This window comes from Protomyctophum parallelum (genome assembly GCF_964188405.1).
Source record: "Protomyctophum parallelum genome assembly, chromosome: 20".
NCBI lineage: Eukaryota > Metazoa > Chordata > Actinopteri > Myctophiformes > Myctophidae > Protomyctophum > Protomyctophum parallelum.
Window position 1 is genome coordinate 31,466,423 of NC_139718.1, and position 21,238 is coordinate 31,487,660.

The 21,238-nt window shown below is 42.0% G+C and overlaps 1 protein-coding gene across 1 annotated transcript; it reads left to right on the plus strand.

Annotated features, from left to right (window-relative positions):
* The first annotated feature begins 739 nt into the window (after positions 1 to 739).
* On the plus strand, positions 740 to 16,681 carry nsd2 (nuclear receptor binding SET domain protein 2). Its single transcript, XM_083792690.1, has 24 exons — positions 740 to 840; positions 2,744 to 3,397; positions 3,725 to 3,884; positions 4,854 to 5,020; positions 5,223 to 5,687; positions 5,806 to 5,977; positions 6,154 to 6,225; positions 6,590 to 6,705; positions 6,912 to 7,023; positions 7,462 to 7,586; positions 7,837 to 7,944; positions 8,115 to 8,190; positions 8,515 to 8,571; positions 8,853 to 9,053; positions 9,189 to 9,368; positions 9,953 to 10,109; positions 10,345 to 10,550; positions 10,790 to 10,893; positions 11,177 to 11,446; positions 11,849 to 11,965; positions 12,372 to 12,513; positions 12,975 to 13,081; positions 13,248 to 13,443; positions 13,889 to 16,681. Exons 2-24 carry the CDS (start codon positions 2,765 to 2,767, stop codon positions 14,257 to 14,259), a joined length of 4,314 nt encoding a protein of 1,437 aa, XP_083648816.1. The 5' UTR covers positions 740 to 840; positions 2,744 to 2,764; the 3' UTR covers positions 14,260 to 16,681.
* The last annotated feature ends 4,557 nt before the right edge of the window (positions 16,682 to 21,238 follow it).

The window sequence follows — 21,238 nt, forward strand, 5'->3', positions numbered from 1 at the left end:
ATATTATTATTTAGGATATTGTATTATTAGTCGTCTCGTTTACATGGTCCACTTATTTGGATGAAAATGTAAATGACAACACATTTAATCTGATAAACCTTTATTGTGAAGTCCACAAGTAACTTTTTACCGGAAACGTGGTACGCTTCTGTAACTAATCTCACTCAGCTGATAAAACATTATAATATACTGCACAATTGCACATGTACCTGTTCACAATTATGTAAACAGGTGTAACGATTCAGGCTCTAGTGTAAGTCTACATGATGCAGTTTTTTAATACTTTAAATTTAAAAGCTATAGGCGCTGGTTAGTGGTTTCCAATATTTCTGACACGGAGGGACAACCTCAACCTTTTCCTCCGAGGTGGAAAGCCTGGTGACGCGAGGTTACCTCAACCTGAGTCCTGAGCACAGTGAAGTAGGTATTGATTACCAATAAATCAAAGTTGAAAATTTGGATATGAACTACAGTGGCAGAAGAAGCCTGTTTGTTACTGTACTATTTTCTCTGTGACAAGTTTGAAGAGATATAACATGCAACATCAGGCTATTAAAAGGAAGAAGAAATAAATAGAAATAGAATTTGTACCAAAAAAAAGCGATTGCCCTGACAACCAACTAGCCAATCGCAGTACGACGACCTGTCCCTTCAGCCGATGGGGTGTCCTTTTGAAAGGACCATTTTCGAACTTATCGCGGAGTCCCGACCAATTGCAAGTGAGTATTTTTCGCGCTGGTAGGGAGGAGAGTTTGAGTTGTGAATGAAACCCCGTTCGCATTACATAGAATGAAAACGGACTAATTTTACATTTAACCCACGGAGGAGACAATTCAACAGGTAATTATGACAAGCGATCGTCATATTATTATCTTATCTAGTGCAAGAGAAGTGAATGACTACGCGTCAATACACTACTTGTCTGGGCAGGTCAACCATTTTAGCTAGTGGGGGAAAAAATGCCAGTAAGCCTCTAGCTAACTAGCGCTAACACCTCTCATGTAGCGTTAACGGAGGGGTTAGCTGGATGCTAGCTAGCTATAGCGGCTCTCTTTTTTGATTGAGCTGTCATGGTGCCCGTTATCTGAGCGTATCAGTGAAATATCTGAGAAACAATTCAACCAAATGACCGGAGCACAATGCCCATTAAAGAGCGCGTTTATTTTTGTATTTCTCAGCAACTCTCGTGAATTGGTTTGCATGTAAATGACGTATAGTTTATGGGAGGCGGTGTTGTCTATTTGCTGGAACGCGGCAAGGTAAAGGCTAACTTTAGCAGTGACAGTCAGAGGTAGAGTGACGTTAGTTAGTGTGGAGAAGGAGGTTGAGGTTGTGTCCCTGAATCCCGACATCGTGGCTTCCTCTCCGGACATTAGTCAGACCCCCCCCCCCCCTGGATGGTATCACTGAGAGGTACGATATACGTTTGATTCAGCAATCTATACAGTTAAACTACTTATCTGGCCATATATATATATATATATATATCCTACAGATTTGCTACAGTGTAAAATCCCCAGTGTTCATTATTTAGCTTCCGAGGGTGTGTAACCAAATTGACCCATGGTTACATGTGTACTGTACACTCAAGAGTTTCAGATGGATACATGCACAGTGGGGATTGCGCCGTGTATGTCTTCAGCCACGCATACAGATTTGCTTTATGTCAGTTGAACCGACGAGCAGCAGCCTCCATTTGATTCCAGCAACTATTCGGAGCCCAGCAAGCAGTGCAGTGTGTTGTCAGCTGCTTCCATTTCCGCGGCTTTTCTCTCTGGTGATGCTGTGGTTACGCGGCACAGCCGGCGGCCACCCACTCATTCACCCTCTCATTGGATATTCACTGCATGATCATCACAGCACAGCTTCCCTGCGTTTTCCACTTATGCCATAGATTGTGGACAGTTAGTAACGGTGCATTTTCCATAGGAGACAGACAACTTAACAGTTGCCGTGGTAAGAGGAAGGTGGTGGGATTTGTCAGAACAAGCATGCATGGATGTAATGGAGAATTGGTTTTGCTTGACCTCGTTAGAAACGGGTTGTTGTGTTGGAGACACAACCTGTTAGTTATGATCTCTCTCAATGAAGCTAGCGATCTCACTGAGGCGTTTTGGATCTGCGTTTGCTTCACGGCAAAGTGGATTTGTTTTGATTAATCAAATCAGCTGGATTTTTTATGGAAAAATAGATGGACTTCTGTGTGGCTAGAACATTCCATGACAGGTGCAGTTTTGTGTGTTGCTTCCAAGCTTGGGGTTTCAAGCTCTGGTTCAGCCAGTGTGCCATTTTGTTAAAGCTGTAGCCTAGTCTATGCAATCTATTCACCAGTGAATTGTCTTGAAATTTTCTGCAGCAAATGCCTTATTTACATTTCTTGGAATGGCCTTTTAGAGTAACTTAGGTCAAATAAATATATTTTTTATCGCAACTTATTTATTTCCATGTTTACTTCACTATTGTTGCACTGTTCTTGTAAACATAATGCCATATATTGATTTACTATTTTATGACTTTAGAGTAACTTGTGTCGCTGTCAATCTCATGTTGGTAACTGTCTATATTCCCTGGTAATTCATTACCAGATTAAGGTCCATTGTAAAATCCATTGCATTTATGTATTCTGTTTATGCAGTTGTTGATTGATCATTCCGAGAAACCTTTATACTATTTCACTTGTGTGAGTGCAGTAAATTCTAAAGTATAGTAAAATATAATTCTAAAGCTATGTTGTCTCTTATAGCGCTGTGGGGTGTTTGATGGGATGGACGGCAAAGGTGGCTCCCTGCCTTCAATACCTGAGCCAGTCAACCCGATCAGCATGAAGCAGCTGCCAGAGGTCCTCGGTGTACGGAAAGGTCGAGGGGATATGAGCGGCGACCCTGCTACCTTACTCATGGACAAAGCTGCTGCCCATCTGGCTGCTACGCTACATGACAGCGTGCTGCTGCAAAAGATGGCCGGCCACAACAACCACAACCACGAGAGGCTGAAAGACCTCACCTCTCGTGTGCTCAACGGTGACCAGGACAAACTCCCCAAGCTTTGTGCACCCGAACCCCCCATTCTGAAGGCGGGCGAAGCCCCCGCGACTACTGGTAACCACCAACGGAAATGTCCACCACATTCGGACCCAGAGTTCAATGTGAAGATTACACAGATGGTGACGCAGACACAGTCTGAGCCCTGCTGCGTGGATGGGACTGGGTTGGCCGCCACAGCCAAGGAGAGTATTATGAACAGCGCTGAGACGATGCAGGAAGTAAGCAAGAAGAGGAAGAGAAGGCCGCACAAACCCAAGCCTCAACCAAACTTCTGCTCCTCCACCACCAACACAATCCCTATGGGAGCGTCTGTTCCAGTTAAAAGTGAAGAGGATACTGGAATAGCAGATGAGGTTAACTGTGTTTTTGGTCATTTAAACTTTTATGTAGTAATGTTTCACATTTTGGAAAAACAATAACTACTTACTTGTGAAGTAAAGTAATATTGCTGTCCTTAGAATTCAAACCACCTGTCTTACAAGTGCAGCACTAGGCTTAGGGATTTGCACTGGAGTTGCATTAAAGTTTCATTACATTGAATATTATCATTACTGTAAATATTACAATTTAGGCGTTTAGCAGATATCAAAAATATATTTATTTTTTGGTACATTTCCTGCCACATTTAAGTTAAGATTTGTTACGTATGATCTATCCCTTAATCTCTCTGTTTTGTTCAGCAGGTTACTCCTGTACCGGGGGTGAAGGAGGGGTCTTCAGTAACTGTACGCTTCTCCGTTGGAGATGTGGTTTGGACCAAGGTGTCTGGTTACCCCTGGTGGCCCTGCATGGTCACCACTGACCCAGAACTCAACCAGCACATGAAACCAAAACAGAAAGGTACGGTAAACATATTGCATGGTAGGCTAGCTGCCGTCCGACCAGAACGACCCACCACCACAAGGAGGTTGACTGAGAATTGGAATGTTTCCGGTTCAATCTTCACTCTTCCTGGCATTATTGAAGTGTCCTTGAGCAAGAACACATTGCATCCCTAATTGCAACTGACAAGCAAGTTGATTCCTCACATGGCTGCCTCCACCGTCAATGTGAATGTAACGCATGAGTTATAAAGCGCTTTGGAAATATTTCAAATGTAGTCCATTTAAATGCAGATGCAGTTCAGGGTGTAGGTAGGGCATTTAGACAGGACACTTAGCAAGGAATTAACCCCCCCACACACACACACACTGACAGTCTGACACACACACACCAAGGATCTAATGTGACTATACTTGGCATTTGTAATCTAGTCTCAGGACTTGTGTAGAAACCTATGTTGATGCTGAAGAAACAATGAGGACGAGAGTATTTTCAAGTGGCCCATCGCATCACAGATGTTTAACTAAATTAGACCGGCCAAAATTGCAAGTAATTGAATTGTAATTCTCATGTGGTTTGATATATGGCCTCCTGCTAGCGTAATAACCATCTGTCCATATGATTTGGCATCATTCATTCCACACGTATTGACTGTTTCCTGTAGCAGTATAGCTTGGGGCTAATTGCATATTTGGTTTCCCATAAGATCTTTAGTCTCAGTTGTGGTTGTAGGTTGCAGTAGCTCAAACAAATGTGTATGCTTAATTAAAAAGATTAAGAAAAATGGTAAATACCAGTGTCGTGTCCAGGGAAATGACAGGAAATAAGGCATAATTGGCAGCATTTGAGTAGAAACTTTGATTTAACTGGTACCGAAAACAAAAAAACTAACACCATTTCCATGATCACTTTCAGTACTACTGGATGAACTAAAGTTAAACACACCGAACAGAGGGAACCTATTTAACTTTTTATCTGTCCCTGTAGGTAACAATCGATCAGGTCTTCAGTACCACGTGCAGTACTTTGGGGACGCTCCTGAGAGAGGATACATCTTTGAGAAGAGCATGGTGACATTCAGTGGAGAGGATCAATACCAGGAACTCTGTTCCCAGGGCACTAAGCAATCTGCCTCCCGTGTTCTTCATAAGAAGGTAGGTCGGCCTACATTAAAACATAAATGCCTTACTCCAGTCAAGTGATCAGAAAGTGCCACCTGAAGAAAGATGTTAATTAAAAGTTTGACTGTTTCATTGGGTCTCATTCATTATTCTTTGAGTGAATCTGCTATTGCTTTTCTTGCCTCATTTAAAGCCTAAAATCTAATCTTGTGTTTTCTTTCAAATATCCTTTTAGACGGTTGCCTCTGTGCCCCGTAAACTGCGCGCCCAGTGGAACATGGGCATCGTCCAGGCTAAAGAAGCCACAAGCATATCCCTGGATGACCGCATGACCAAATTTGCCTTTGCCTATGACGACGACGGCCCGCACTTGAACCCCCATGTTCTAGAGAAGCTGAGACCAGAGCAGAGTAAAGACACAGACCTGGGAGACCAAACAGACTCGAGACTGAGCCCAACACTCCCTGAACTGACCAGCACTAGCCCTGTAGAAGAACCTGCTCCCATTGTCCCTCCGTCAAAAGACATCAGCACTTCAGCAGGGAAAAAAACACGAGCACCCAGGGGGAAAAATGAAAAGGGGGAAAGGAAAAAACAGGGAAAAGGGGAGATAAATTTGAATCTGTCAAAAGAGAAGGCAAAAGCCCATAGTTCTTCCAAAGATACACCTCAACCAGACTTATCAGAGCATGCCTCAAAGGTAAGGAGAATACTGACTTTGTTTTTATTCATGTCTGTCAAGATGGTTTCACCTTAGTTGTTTCATGTGTTTTTGTATTTTTACTGTTCAATGAAGGAAATTCCTTTTCTTTCTGTAGGATGCTACCACTCCAACAGACACACAGAAAGGGCCACCTAAGCAGCAGAATAAAAACAGAAAACTGAAACAGCCGCCTCTAGCTCCAAGCAAGATGGTGGGGAAGAAAAGTAAATCAAAATCAGTCTCTTCCACGGCTGATTCTTTGGCACCCATGCTAACTGCTGTTTCAGGTTGGTCCATCGAAATACTGGATCAGTTAGCAGGTCATCATCTGAAGCTCCTGTTCTTTTTAGCTGGTAAAACAGTGGGGCCAGTTAATGGAAAAGTGGTTTTAGTTGTATTCTGTGAAACTAAGACTGCTGTGAAAAGGGTCCATTGAAATATTTGTTTTTCCTTGCACTTGTAGTTGATAAGGTAAAGAAAGGAAAGAAGAAGAATATGACTCCAGGTAAAGAGGAACTGAAGACTGATTCCACAGGTGAGATGGAGTACTATTTCCATTCCACGTCAGTTGTTTTTACATGGTGGCTTTCAGATAGCCAGTATCTGTAAATGGCTTTTCAATTCCCGTTAACCATTTCTAGAAAATGGAAAAAATATGTGGACGTCTTGTAAGAATAGCTCGAGAACATTCATCTCAACATAATAATCTTTTTTTTTTTGTTGCTAAAGCTTTTCTAGATACATTATTTATCATATAGGCAATAGTGTGTATGCGTCAGTAGGCGCTGTGTGGAACACAGTAAGCAATATTGGCAGGCATGTATTGTTTAATTTAGGCTAATGTCAATAACATTGGTGCAATTAACTACATTTGATTTTCTTTATCTTGACATATCCAGCTAAGAAAGTGCCTAAGAAGTCTTCTAAAAGGCCATTAATGGAAAATATGGCAGAGGAGAAGGACCAACAACCTAAAAAGAAACGTAAAATGGACAAAGACTCTGAGAAACAAAAGGTGAGTTGACTGTATTCTCCAGTACAGCGTTTCTAAAAAGGTGGTCAACCATATATTTGGTTTGAGAATCTCAAAGAGTTATGGACCATGAACTACTTACAAAGGGTAATATTGGGTTGTGACTGTGCCTTGCGAGTCCTTAGTCGAGTACATTCATAATTTCTTAATGTTAATCTTCACCAGTTAATAGATCTTTCCCCTCCCAGGTGCTATCAACCGAAGGAACCGCAGAGAAAAAGCAGAAAAACATTAAGAAAGCAGTCAAAGTAGAAAATGTCAAGAAACAAACAACAAAAAAGTCAAAGGCAGCCAACCCAGGTAAATTGACAATTCAGGTAATTGGCAGATGCTCTTGTCCAAAGTGACTTACAAGTGTGAGATTAGATTAAATGGCATGAACTGTAGTAAATTAAAATAATAGCATCTCTGCAGCGTTTTGGTAAATCAATGTAGTCGATACTTTTAAATTAAATGCAAATGTTGCTATGGAATTGTCCAAAACGGTTACTTTTCAGGATTCAAATGAGAAAATAGCAAAAGTAGCAGATCTACAATCTCAAAACACGTGTTTCAAGCCTGTGGATCTACTACTTTTGAAAAGTTAGAATATGGAGATAAGAGATTTCTGCAGACATCGATTTATAGCAAGCAACAAGTAAAATGACACAGAGGCGTTACCAGCTTGTCCTTGAAAGGTATAACAATGTATAGGTGGAACAGGTCTAAATAGATATAGTAAATGTAAACCTCTCTCAGGTGTAGAGGACCAAGCAGCAGAGAAGCCAAAGCGGAAGAGGAAGAAGGCCATCGACGGTCAGACCACGCCCACCCAGAACAAGAAGAGACGGCCCTCTCCCTGTCCTGAGCCTGAGGTGGGAGAGGTAGGATTAAAAGGGGAATTCCACATAATTTCACCTGTTGTCCTGATAATCTTATAATAATAATATTTCACATCAAATGTTTTTAAGTCAAATATTTGCTTCTGGGGGTCCCTAGAACAAAATGTTTAAGAACCATGACATAGAATCATGTTTTTCAGAAAACTGATTTAGAAGACATTTGTAGAATCGGGTCCTCAGGTCTTAATGGGTTATGGGAAGATGGTCATCTAAATGCTGTGTATCTCCACAGGTGTCTGGGAGTGAAGCGTCGGGGTGTCCTGATTCTCCAAGTGACAGCTTAGATGGCATCAAGAAGGGAGAGCGAAACCATGTCGCAAAGAAAGAGTTCTTCTGCCAGGTTAGTTAACTTGTAATAACCGGCTTTCAAGGGATAGGGATTTTCGAGTAAATATTCACAATCAAGTTATTACCAACAGAAACGGGTCCTCGGATTATTTATTTATTTTTTGCTGTCCCAATTACTGTGATCTACAGTATCCATGACTTTGAGGTGTTTTGTTTCCCCAGCTGTGTGAGCAGGTGGGTGAAGACCTGGTGTCCTGTGAGGGACAGTGTTATGGGAAGTTTCACCTACACTGCCTAGGCCTGGATATTCTGACGAAACCTGAAGACTGCCTAGGCCTGGATATGATGACGAAACCTGAAAACTGCCTAGGCCTGGATATGATGACGAAACCTGAAAACTGCCTAGGCCTGGATATGATGACGAAACCTGAAGACTGCCTAGGCCTGGATATGATGACGAAACCTGAAAACTGCCTAGGCCTGGATATGATGACGAAACCTGAAGACTGCCTAGGCCTGGATATGATGACGAAACCTGAAGACTGCCTAGGCCTGGATATTCTGACGAAACCTGAAGACTGCCTAGGCCTGGATATGATGACGAAACCTGAAGACTGCCTAGGCCTGGATATGATGACGAAACCTGAAGACAAGATTCTTTGTAAGGATTGCAGCTCAGGTGAGAGAGATGGGGTGGGCCTTAAGAGTAGTAGGAATTTGTTAAACTGCCAGATTCACTCAGCTTGGGGGGGACGCATTGTAAGCTGGTAGATCGGCTAATCATCATACTAATATATTTATTTTAGTCAATAAAAAAACACAAAAGCTAAAACGATAATAATGCAAGTCCATCTTCTAGTTGTGATGGTGGTATAGTGCTATAATTACAAATATTAAATGTATTTGACTAGTCAAACCTCTCTTTGTAACTCTCTTTGGTTTCTCGCCTCTTCCTTCCAGGAGTCCACTCGTGTTTCTCCTGTAAGAAGTCGGAGGGTGAGGTGCGTCGCTGTCATGTCCAGCACTGTGGGAAGTTCTACCACGAGGCATGTGTCCGTCTCAGCCACCTCACCGTCTTTGACAACAAGGGCTTCCGCTGCCCACTCCACATCTGCCTCAGCTGCCACTATAGCTGCAGGTCCAACCCCAAGTCCTCCAAGGGTGAGTCCAGTCTCCACCAACATTGCGAGAACATCTGATGCTTTACTACAGCGGCCCCCAAACCTTTTTGGCCGTGCACTCCCTGTTACCTCCTGAGCTAGCTGACGCACCAACTCATGTTCTCTGTGTTTTCAGGTAAAATGATGCGATGCATGCGCTGTCCTGTGGCATACCACATGGGCGATCTGTGCATGGCTGCAGGCAGCGAGATGATCACCAACAACGCCATCATCTGCACCAACCACTTCAGTGCCAAGAAGGGCTACAGTCACCACAGCCACGTCAACGTCAGCTGGTGCTTCGTCTGCTCTAAAGGTACACCTCACAGCCATACTCTACACACGTGTTAACTCCTAAGGCCAATTTATGCTTGGAGCGATAAGTGTCAAACCATACACAATACGTGTTTCACAACACTTTCATACAAATTCATACAGTATGACTTGCCGAATGATGCAAACGTGGTCTCGGCTCTGAGGTAACGGAGCTTACTTCATCTTCCCCAACATAAAAGTATGTGACATATTATGAAGCGTCACCATCTGTGAATGTCCTCCGTGACACACCTTTGACATTTTTTACCTCACTTTTTTGTGTGATGCGTCTTTTTTAGCATAAATTGGCCTTTAGTATACTGTTATTGTTCCTGTTAATTTATAGAATTGTCTATGAAATACATAGGATCATAAATTGTTTATTTGTCAAATCATTAGTTAGCTTTTTTTAGTTTACTTTTAAAATAACCATATTTGTAGGTCTAACTTAATAGTCATTGATTTTCAATGTTTGTTTTGTGAGTGATGGTGTGTATCAAATGCACATGATATCCTTTTGGAAAATCAGACTCCTCACCTCACACGTGACTCCATTAGGCTAAAGTTGTCTGTTGTGTTCTACAGGAGGCCAGTTGTTGTGTTGTGAGTCGTGTCCCGCAGCCTTCCACCCAGAGTGTCTCAACATCGCTATGCCTGATGGGAGCTGGTTCTGTAATGACTGCCGGGCTGGGAAGAAACCCAAATACAAAGATATCGTCTGGGTTAAACTGGGAACCTACAGGTCAGCAGGTTCTTGGGTCTAAGAATGTGGTCTGAGCAGAACAGCTTGAATACTTTTAAATTCTTACTATTGAGGAATTGAATGGTCTTCTAACACTTTACATAAATGGCCATGGGTTCATGTTAATCTGCTTACAGAGAGTTCACTTACCTAATACCAAACGTGTTTCCAGCAGAATGTGACTGAGTTCGAAACTTTGCCATTCTGATCTTTTACTCTGCCCTCCCGTCTTCAGATGGTGGCCAGCAGAGATCCAGCACCCAAGGAACATCCCCACCAACATCCAGCACCTGCGCCACGAGATCGGAGAGTTCCCCGTCAAGTTCTTTGGCTCCAAGGACTACTTCTGGACACACCAGGGCCGTGTGTTCCCGTACATGGAGGGAGACCGGGGCAGCAAGTACCAGAGGAGTGCCACTACTGGGAAAGTCTTCAAGAATGGTGAAGATCTAAAACATAAAAGATAACATGTACTTTGATTGAATTTTTGCTGGTTCACATTCAATAAAAGGCACCAGGGAACACAGACAGACTTGGACCTGATTTAAGTTCTCAAAGTCAGCTTTTGGCTATATTTTAGACTAAGACACAATAGAGACAGGCTTGTATAGCTGAAGGAATTAAATGGTTGCTTTTACATCAACAACATTGTGTTTTGACAATTTGATTTGTTTTCACAGCTCTGCTGGAGGCTGAAATTCGTTTCAAAGAAATCAAGTTGAAGCAAGAGGCCAAAGAGGCGCAGGAGAACAACAAAAAACCACCTCCGTATAAATTTATCAAGGTATGAAACCAAAGGACTATCTTTTAAGCAGCAGCCAAGATCACAGCTTGTTGACCTCTTAACTGGCAAATTAGCTTTCCCCACTATAATTGATTCTGAAACGTAGCTTGAATTTCATAATTTAAGTCAATGGGGATTTGGTCTGGCTGAAAGCTTTGGAGTCATACGTGATATATACGTCTTGGACACCTGACATACCGTAGAATGACTGAGATTAGATATTCGGTTTTATTTATTTATTCATTCATTCATGTTGGACCCATGATTTCATAATATTCTGCAGGTGAACAAGCCTTGCGGTAAAGTGCAGGTCTACACGGCCGACATTTCTGAGATTCCAAAGTGTAACTGCAAGCCCTCCGATGAGAGGCCCTGCGGCTTTGAATCAGAGTGTCTGAACCGCATGCTGTTGTACGAGTGCCACCCCGAGGTGTGTCCCAATGGCGAGCGTTGCTGCAACCAGGACTTCACCAAACGCCTCTACCCTGAGACCAAGATCATCAAGGCAGCCGGCAAGGGCTGGGGGCTGGTGTCCCTCCGAGACATCAAGAAGGTGAGGAGAACCAAACCTATGCCATTTACTGCTACTGCTTTATCACCACAGAACTATACAAGGTCACACATGTGACGGGTGCTCAATGTAAAGAAGGCCCCCGACACTCTTAGTGTCACAATTTCATGCTCTATCCTTTTTTTTTTTTTTTTTTAGATATTTTTTTGCGGCTTACGCCTTTTATTGATTTTTGAAGGGACAGACAGTAGGCTGACAGGAAACGGGAGAGAGATGGGGGGATGACATGCAGTAAAGGCCGTGTCGGGTCCGGGAGTCGAACCCGCGGCACACTGCGACTGGATTACCAGTCCGGTGCCCAGACCGTTACGCTACGGCCTGGGCCATGCTCTATCCTTTTGAGCAAAACAGAACGGTGTTCTGATGTATAACGTTACTTTTCAGGGGGAGTTTGTGAATGAATACATCGGGGAGCTGATTGACGAGGAGGAGTGCCATAACAGAATCAGATACGCACAGGAGAATAACATCACACACTTCTACATGCTCACCATAGACAAGGTCAGTACTGGTGACTTGATGAGGAAAATGGGAAGTAAAATTGACTGGAGGGGAGGCTTTAAAAGCAGAGCAATGTTAGTGTGGCTAATGAAAGATAAGCTCCACAGAGAGTTATTGCTCTGTTCCTCAGTAGCAGAGTCATCCTCTCTTGGAGGTAGAGCAAGTAACTGGTATTGCATTGGGAATGTTATACTCTAGTCAACTGTGACATTACAGTAGTCAATACCACATGTAGAACTTCTGTAAGAGCTTGCATTTATGTCTGTGTGTGTGTCTGTCCGCAGCTAATCTTGCAAATTGCTAGGCCATCATAATTCTTGTGCACGCTGTACCTCAGATGTATGAGCCCAGCCGGTTCTTGTACTTGAATGACAGTTCAACTCAACATATAATTTTATCCTGCCAGGATCGTATTATTGATGCTGGTCCGAAGGGGAACTACTCTCGGTTTATGAACCACAGCTGCCAACCCAACTGTGAGACTCAGAAATGGACAGTGAATGGAGACACCAGGGTTGGCCTGTTTGCTGTCTGCGACATCCCTGCAGGTCAGAATTAACTACCATTGTAGGGGACGACTAGCTACAATCTACTTTTTCATCAAGCCGTCCTGCAAACTGTGATATTTACATTGGTCTCTGTACAGATACTACAGATGAGTGCACAGACACTGTGGGAAGCGCAGGTGTCTATCGTTGTCTAGTATGTCTACAATTACTAAAGAGACCTTAATTATTTTTTTTAGCTTATGAGCCATTTCATGGCCGTTGGATCTGTGAATATTACAAACAGACATTACCCGGACTTGACTCAAGGGTCCTGCCACCATAAAGTATGTTGCATGTCCGATCCCACCAGCCGGAATGTTCTGTTCATACATACAGTTCCTCCATTTAAAGCCTGGAAAACTTATAATACAGTGTCTGAAAGTGACTTAATTTAGATGTTTCTATTCCTGAAACAACAGTAACAAACTAATAATACATACATTTTGTTTTTTCTGTTCCAGGGACTGAGCTGACATTTAACTACAACTTAGACTGCCTCGGCAACGAGAAAACAGTATGTCGCTGCGGTGCCCCCAACTGTAGCGGATTCCTTGGCGACCGGCCTAAAGTAATTTCACTTAACCATTATCACAGCGTCCTATATATAGTATTACTAACAGCCTGGCATGTTTGACCTATTTAGGTTGTCATAAAGTGCTTGTCAATAGACAGATTATACAATGCTATTATACAGTATATATTGATTTTCTTTTTTGCTGTCTTTGATCCGACAGAACTCAAGCAGCCAGACTGCTGAGCCAAAAGGGAAGAAGGTAAAGAAGAAGTTGAAAAAGAAGAAAAGTGAGGGGAAGAAGTCAGAGGATGAGTGTTTCCGGTGTAGTGATGGAGGCCAGCTGGTTCTGTGTGGTAAAAAGACCTGCGCCAAGGCCTACCACCTGTCCTGTCTGGGCCTTACCAAGAGACCCTTTGGTAAGTCAACTATAGGGGCGAAAGAAAGCAGCAATGGACCATTCGCTAAACCCCATCCTGAAAGTGATTGTCCAATGTTAGGCTAGAAACCGTCGCTAAGCTGGTATATGGTCTGGCAAGATTTAGTCATCTGTCATAACTGTCAATGTTATTTGACAAGTCATGATAATGATTTAAAGTTCAATGAGTTGGATACTGTTGCTTCTAACATGGCCAAACATTGCTCCTATGGCTGAAACTATCCCATTGAGATAGAATGAGCACTTCCGCATTCCATTGTTACAATGGGAGTCAACGCTAGTGTCGTGCCACTCTTACTATATTACTCTATATAGTAAGACTAGCTTGCACATCGATTATAGACTGCTTGCTATTGCATAGCAGCTGGTAAAATATATATATGTGTTTACAGTTCTGCTTTAAACGTGTGTGTTTGTGTGTACAGGACGTTGGGACTGTCCCTGGCACCACTGCGACGTCTGTGGGAAGAACTCTGAGGCCTTCTGCCAGCTCTGTCCCAACTCCTTCTGCAAGGCCCACCAAGAGGGAGCGCTGCGGCCCTGGCCACTCACCGGACAGCTGTGCTGTATGGAGCACGAAGAGCCAAATGGGACTGAGGACCCCACGGGCCCTCAGGCCCAGGCGGTGGCTCCAGAGGCTGCTGTAGCAGCAGCAGCCTCACGTCCCACTAAAAGCAAAAAAAACTCTCGGGCGGCTGAGGCCAAGGTCTCCTCCGCCGCCTCCTCTGAGCCAGATAAACATCTGGCCAAGGGGTCTAGGAAAAAACAAGGGAAAATTAAAGCCCAAACGCCTTAGAGGACCCGAACAGAACTGGAACAATTATGTATCCACCCCCAAATAATTGTCTTTAAAAAAATCACATAAAACGCACTGCATCTCTCCTTCCTCATCAGGGATAGTCCTTTAACTTTCATGTGCCAAGGGGCCCTGAAATCGCGTCTAGCTCACATTTTGTTTTGTTTATTTTACTCTGTGTTTTTTTTACCCTCCTATCTCTCTCTACACTCGTCTGCACCGAGACAAACATCCTGTGGTAAAGCACAATGCACCCGAGAACAGAACAGGTAAAAAAGTAAATAATAGTAACTATGTCTATATGTGTCTATATGTGTTGTCAACAAGTGGTCAAATCTCACCTGCTGTATCACCTGACATTTGATTTTACCAACCAAACTACTACTTTGAAGATCCAAAATGGGGCTAGCTGGTTATCTGTGGTTTGTAGAATTTCTTGACCTCTTAGAGTGCATTAGCACAACTCACCCTGACTAAACGGCATTATAATCTGCTAACTTGAACCTCAAACTTCTACAACATAGATTTTCTTGAACTTGAGGATTGTATGTATATCAAAGACCAAAATTATGATTACTTAAAAGTCTGTATAACTTAACAGATTGCCAAATCGAATCTTTTTTATATATATAAATATATGCGATAAATGCCAAGACACTATGGCTAGGCCTCAAAACAACCTGACTTTATCCGTCAAGTAGCCCTAGGTTGCGTTAAATGTAGACGAGTAAGTTTTATTTTTTACAACCTTTTATTGCTTTCATTTTTTAGAAGTTATATTTCTTCATTTAACTTTAATGGTATTTTAATTTTATTTCTTTTTTGTTTTGTTTTTGCTGAATGGCAGTGCAACAATTGAGGATGAGAGAATCAAAGTATTAAAGTGAACCCTTATGGCTCTGCGTCCACTAGAACACCCCCCCCCCCCCCCAATATTGATGTCTAAAGCTACCTTTTTCAAACATGGAAACTCGAAACCTTGTAATCCGTACAAAAAATAATAAAACTTCAAAATGTTCCATCCTCTGGTACCTAATAAGCATACATACGTATGTATGTATGTTGAAGCCTATGGTGCTGCCATTCAGCCTGTGCCCATGTGCCCAATGACTGAAATTGGCATTGTATTCCCACATGGCTTGCTGAAAGGCGGAAATGGGGAAAGGTCTATGCTTCTAGGAATTCAAAATGGACATTCATTTACACAACAGTACAAAAATGAGGTTGTTTGTAATGTGGGGTTCCCAGTGAACACGGAAAGGGCCTTTGTATAATTCTCCACTTTGCAGGCTCTTACAGTATATGGCCAGTCAGTGTAACAACACTATTTAGGTACTTTAACAGCAGTGTAATTTCAGCTGGGACAGAGTGAAACATGCTGGTTGTCTGCACAGTGCTAAATAAGACATTTTATGAAGGAATACAACCTTGGAGATATACACATTATGCTTTTGTTTTTTAAGATTGAAATTGGTATGGTTATTTAATTTTCAGCTGAGGTTGCCATTTGTTATCTGAAATCAGTAGTTTTCAAAGCAAAGGTTTATACTTTATACTTGTATATCTGTATTGGAAACAATATAGTCGAGTCTAAAAGATGACAATTTGGGAGGTCTTCTTGAGCACAAAGTGAGTGTAGACACTAGGTTGTTAGTTTGAGGATCCTTGCCAGTGTTTTATTATATTTACATTTTACTCAAATACTGTAAAAATAATATCACCACCCTTACCATTCCAATGCCAATTGGCACATGATGCAACAATGACACTAAACTTTTTTAACATTGCAAGCAACCGCCACAACAATAAGTTATAGAAAAATGAGAAATTCTGCCTTTGGCAATGTGAGTCTAAATACTTCTAGATTGTCCTGGCTTACTTGTGGTCAAGAAGACCGTTTAATTTTGACTTTCTTTTTTTCTTAAGCTCTTGGGTCAATTTTGGGTTATTTGCTGAAAACATCTAAATTAAAAAACTTGAAACTCAATTTCAGTTTGTTTAAACAGACCGAACAGGACGTTTATTTTTATTTTTATGGCACATTTTTATTTTACTAGTATGGGGTTTAACATGCACACACCCCATTCCGCTGGTGCAGATTTTATTTTATATCCACGTTCGTACACATGTATCGTCCTAACATGATTTGTGGGAATGTAGTTCAGCCAGTTGTTTTATATTTTGTAAGCACTGTAATTCCCTGTAGAGCTGAAGCATACATGTGTGCTTAGAATTTTCCATTCTGTAACTACTGTCATAGTAAACCAGAGACTAATGTGTACATAATGTATAAGTGGGAATAGTGATACTTTTATTGTAAATATACAGTTTTCCAATACTTATTTTGTTTTTGTTGACCCATTGCTGATACCATTTTGTGCAGGATTACTTGTCAGTTAAATCATGCAATAAAGAGCTCAAACACGCATCTGCTGCATGTTGCTTCTTTTCTTCCATCATGATTTTACAATCATGTAGTGGTTATATTGAACAGAATCGGATGTAACTCATTTTGCAGTTGCGCTGTTTACAATGATGAGCATGATGTTGGGAATGCAGGTGTAGCAAGAATGTTAATATAACTTATATTGGTCATAATGTAAGCAACTCTGGTTACTGCAACTTCGCCTGCACAAACTGGCATGCCATTAAAGGATATACAGGTCCATCTCAATGAATTAGAATATTTTGTAATATAATTCAAAAAGTGAAACTCTTATAGTATCAATTCATTGTGCATAAAGTGTTTTATTTGAGACCACTAAAAAATATTTTTAAAGCGAGAAATGTCGACCATCTGAAAAGTATATTAATGTATGCAGTATAGCACTATGCAGTTAATACTTGGTCTGGGCTACTTTTGAACAAATTATTTTATCAATTTCAGCATTGAGGTTCTGGAAGCCCAGGTTTGCTTTGATAACAGCCGTAAATGAATTTGTGGTGTTCAGTCTTATGTCTCACACCTTCCTCTTGACAATACAACCTAGATTCTCTGGGGTTCAGGTCAGGCCAGTTGGCTGGTCAGTTAAGCACAGTAATACCATGGTCAGTACACCAGTGACAGTAGTTTTGGCTCTGTGGACAGGTGCCAAATCGAGCTGGAAAGGACAATTGGCATCTCCATGAAGCTTGTCAACATACTGAAGCACAATGTACTCTAAAAAGATGGCTGCGTTGAAACCATTACGTTTTCACTGTCAGTGGATCAACACCAGCAGATAACACAACCTAAATCATCACTGTGTTTTGTCATGTCCAGAGTGTCAACACAAGCATCTATTATGATATGTTACAGCACTGTGCCTCCATACATTGACAAGCTTTATGTTGATGCTGATCTTCCTTTTCCAGCAGCGTGTGTTGAGACTCTGGACAACAGCTCTTCTTGTCCTGCCAGGGCGGATAGGACAATCTGCAGCCACCTAACTAAAAATGTCATAGCAGATAAAACAGATTTTGTTGTGGTGTTGGCCAAAGCATGGGCACAGCACACTATGCCGTTCCCGTTGTGGTAGAATGTCATAAACGGGCCTGCCCATACTTTTCAATGGTGGTATAAATGTTATTGATTGATTTAATACTTTATAAACATGCTTATCAGCAGTGCAGCAGGTAGTAGCCTACAGTCATGGGTTATGCTAAAAGGATAACACAAAAATCCCTAGTGGCTTGTTTACATTGTGGTCCTTAAATAAACTGTAGTGTAGGCTATTCCCATACCGGGAGTAAAATCCTGGCCATTACCATTTTGGACTCAAAGTGGTGTTCCATAACGTGCATTTTAGTGGATTGTACACCTTTTACACTGATGCAGTTCCTAGTCCAGCACAGCAGTAACAATATATAGGCTACTCATTTATATTCAGTAAGCATATATGCTTCATGCTACAGATATAAGGTTTAGGGTTTAAAAAATAACACTCCTAAAGAACACGTCCAATGTCCATCTAATTTCTAAAAGGTCAAATATAATGTTCTCATTCCAATTATCCATTATGTGGCTCAATAGATTAATACATACTGAAGGTCATACTGTAGGTTCAAAGCTCACTCGAACCAAACAACCCAACCAAACTAAAAACTCACTCGATAAAAAACAAACAAAAACACTGATCAACTAAAAGTGAAAAAAAAAAACATTAATGATTAGGAAACTGTCTCAATGAAATCCAACTAATAATAAAACATTTCTTAAGTTGCTCCCTCCATGATCCTCCCTGAAGAGTGTGAATTCACACTGACCAAGAATTAAACCCACAACCTTTGAGTTGTCTCAGCTTTACTCATACCACCAAGCCTTTCACACTAATACAAAGTTGTTGGTCATATTTGAGGTTCAAGGGAGTGCTGGTAGGTCAAAAGATGAAAATGCACATCAAACACCTCTCCTGACAGAATGAATCTACAGATGGTATATCTGTAGATTCATTCTGTCAGCACTGATGACCAACGTTCATTATGACACAACTGACATTTAGATTAGTGTTGAAAACCAATTACTCTTTCATTGACAGCAAACAGAGGTATTTAGTAATGTCAGCCCTTAGTCATTTATTAGTTTGAGAAGCCTATATCAGTTCTAAACAACCAAGAGTAGGTCTATACAAGGTTTTGTTTAAGTACATTTGTCATTTTTTTAATGACAGCTTCTAAATGATCTTATTAATCAAGTATATGCTGAGCCCCGTAGGCCTACTTGAAAACTGCATTCTGTTGAGCTATTTTAACAACTCAGCAGTGGTGGGAAAAGTACTCAAATATTTTACTAAAAAGCAATAAACTTTGAATCATAAAAAATACTGCAATGTACTGAGTGCTGAACCTATACAAGCTTCTATTACTGACTCATTATCTGAGCCACAATGGCATACAAGCTGAGAGTGAGCAGGAAATATCTTTAGAATTTAGATACCGTGGCATGGATGACAAATCTGATGAAACAGCCAGACAGAATAACACTCACAAAACACATTCAATAGCATAAAAGACCTTCTGACCTTAATACTGTGCAAAAGGGATAGACGGTGGTGCGCGGGCCAGCGGTTGTCAGCGCAATTATCGTGCAGCGGGCGGGGCGGGTCACCCCCCCACCCTTTTCCCAAAAAAGGAGGAAAAAAAGCATTCCGGTACCTGCTCTCCTAGTCCTACTACTAGTACTCCTCCTGCTGCTCATCTTGTCCTTAGTCCCTGCCTTTTTGACCGTAGGAGAAAAGTGTTCTCTCCATCCTGAACTACATGTTAAAACAATTCCCCTCTGAGGCTTTGAGTCAGAAGTCTGAACCTCGCCGGCGTCATCAGCGCATCTGCGTCAAATCTTTCTTAATTGAGCGTACACGTCTGCGTCACGCGCTCAATTAAGAAAGAGGGACCATCTCTCTCTCTCAAGCAATAGCGATTATGCATGCGATGCGAAACTTATTAATAGCTTTTTTTTGTTTTTGCAACTCCACCATAACTCACAGAATTACTGTATTCTGTTATTTCAACATAAGAAATCAAATAATAGCGTTTGTGTGTGTGTGTGTGTGTGTGTGTGTGTGTGTGTGTGTGTGTGTGTGTGTGTGTGTGTGTGTGTGTGTGTATTGTATACACACATATACAATACACACACACACGAACTCCTGACCATCTCAAATGAGTCCTCGGTGGGGCTCCTATTTCCACAAGTAGTTGTCTCCTTTGCCTGTTATAAAATATCCGAGACGGTTGACCATTAAAGCACAAATAACATGCATTTTAAAACTGCTTTTAATATTTAATAATCGTATTGTCTATGTCCCTCAAAGTTATTTCTAATGGTTTGAGCCAGAGCCGAAGAGTTTGATCAATCCTCATGCCCCCCCCCCCCCCGCAGCCCCGCCTCCCCGCACCCCCCCCCCCCCCCCCCCCCCGCCGCAGCGCGGAAAAAAATAAGTTGTTTTCGCTGGTACTTTTAAAGCAGCTTCTATAGGCCAATGTCCAAGCCAAGGTGAGGAAGGGAGAGAGAGAGAGAGAGAGGGAGATATAGAGAGATACGGAGAGAGAGAGAGAAAGAGAGAGAGAGATCATAGCTGGCGGCGGGTGCGTACCTTGGGTACCTTTGGGTAGGCTACAGAATTGCGTTGGGGGGGGACTGTCGCCGCGGATTTATTTATTTATTTATTTCCCAAATGGTCTAAAAATGAGTTCTTTAGCATACTTTTACCATTGAATTAGCCTATACACAGACAGCGACTGATCAGCCTATTTTGGACGATATGGGTCTTTCTCGAGTCAGTGTGTAGTCTCACTAGTCTGTGGTTAGGTCTCTTTGGTGAATTCTTGATCAGTGTTGGGCGCGTTCGGAAATAGCGCACTGAGCCCACTGTGCAATGCAAACTAATAGGCGAGTGTGCTCCGGTGTGGTATTTCCGAACGCGCCCTTTATGTCACGCCTCAAGAACAACTACAAAAGAAACAGATTAGCACTTTTTAACACCTCTTGGACGGCCGGTGTCTCTCAAGACAGACTGTTGCCTGAGGAACAACAGGGGAGGCGCTGTTTTCCCGAATATTTGACGATGGGATTCTCAGATTGCCGGCGGAGAGGTCCAAAATTTTCGGAATTCCCAGAAAATATGTAATGTAAATGTAAAATGTCCACGAAAATCTTCATGGGGGCCGAAAGGGGCCCTAGGATTCTTCATGGGGGCCATGGCCCCGTGGCCCCCACAGACTCTACGTCGCTGGTTTGAGCCTCAATCACCACTCTGATATAACCAGGCCTTGTCAATTCTTTCTGGACTTTGAAAGCAGTTTTAGCTGAGGTGGAGAGGGTGCTGATATGCAGATTATTTAATATTTGAGTCATTATAATACTCATGCTAGATAAAACCAGGCTTGTTTCCATTCCATGCCAGCTTGGAAAATCAACAATGGTGGACATTGTAAACAAAGTGGAAATGCAAATTTGCAACTGAAGACTGAAGAAAAGGAGGAATTATACAAAGTAGGGTGG

Excerpts from the sequence above, each read along its gene's own strand:
- nsd2 (XM_083792690.1), top strand. The coding sequence starts at position 2,765 with ATGGACGGCAAAGGTGGCTCCCTGCCTTCAATACCTGAGCCAGTCAAC. Across the intron at positions 5,688-5,805 it reads TATCAGAGCATGCCTCAAAG|GATGCTACCACTCCAACAGA; the intron begins GTAAGGAGAATA and ends TTCTTTCTGTAG. Across the intron at positions 8,572-8,852 it reads TTGTAAGGATTGCAGCTCAG|GAGTCCACTCGTGTTTCTCC; the intron begins GTGAGAGAGATG and ends TCTTCCTTCCAG.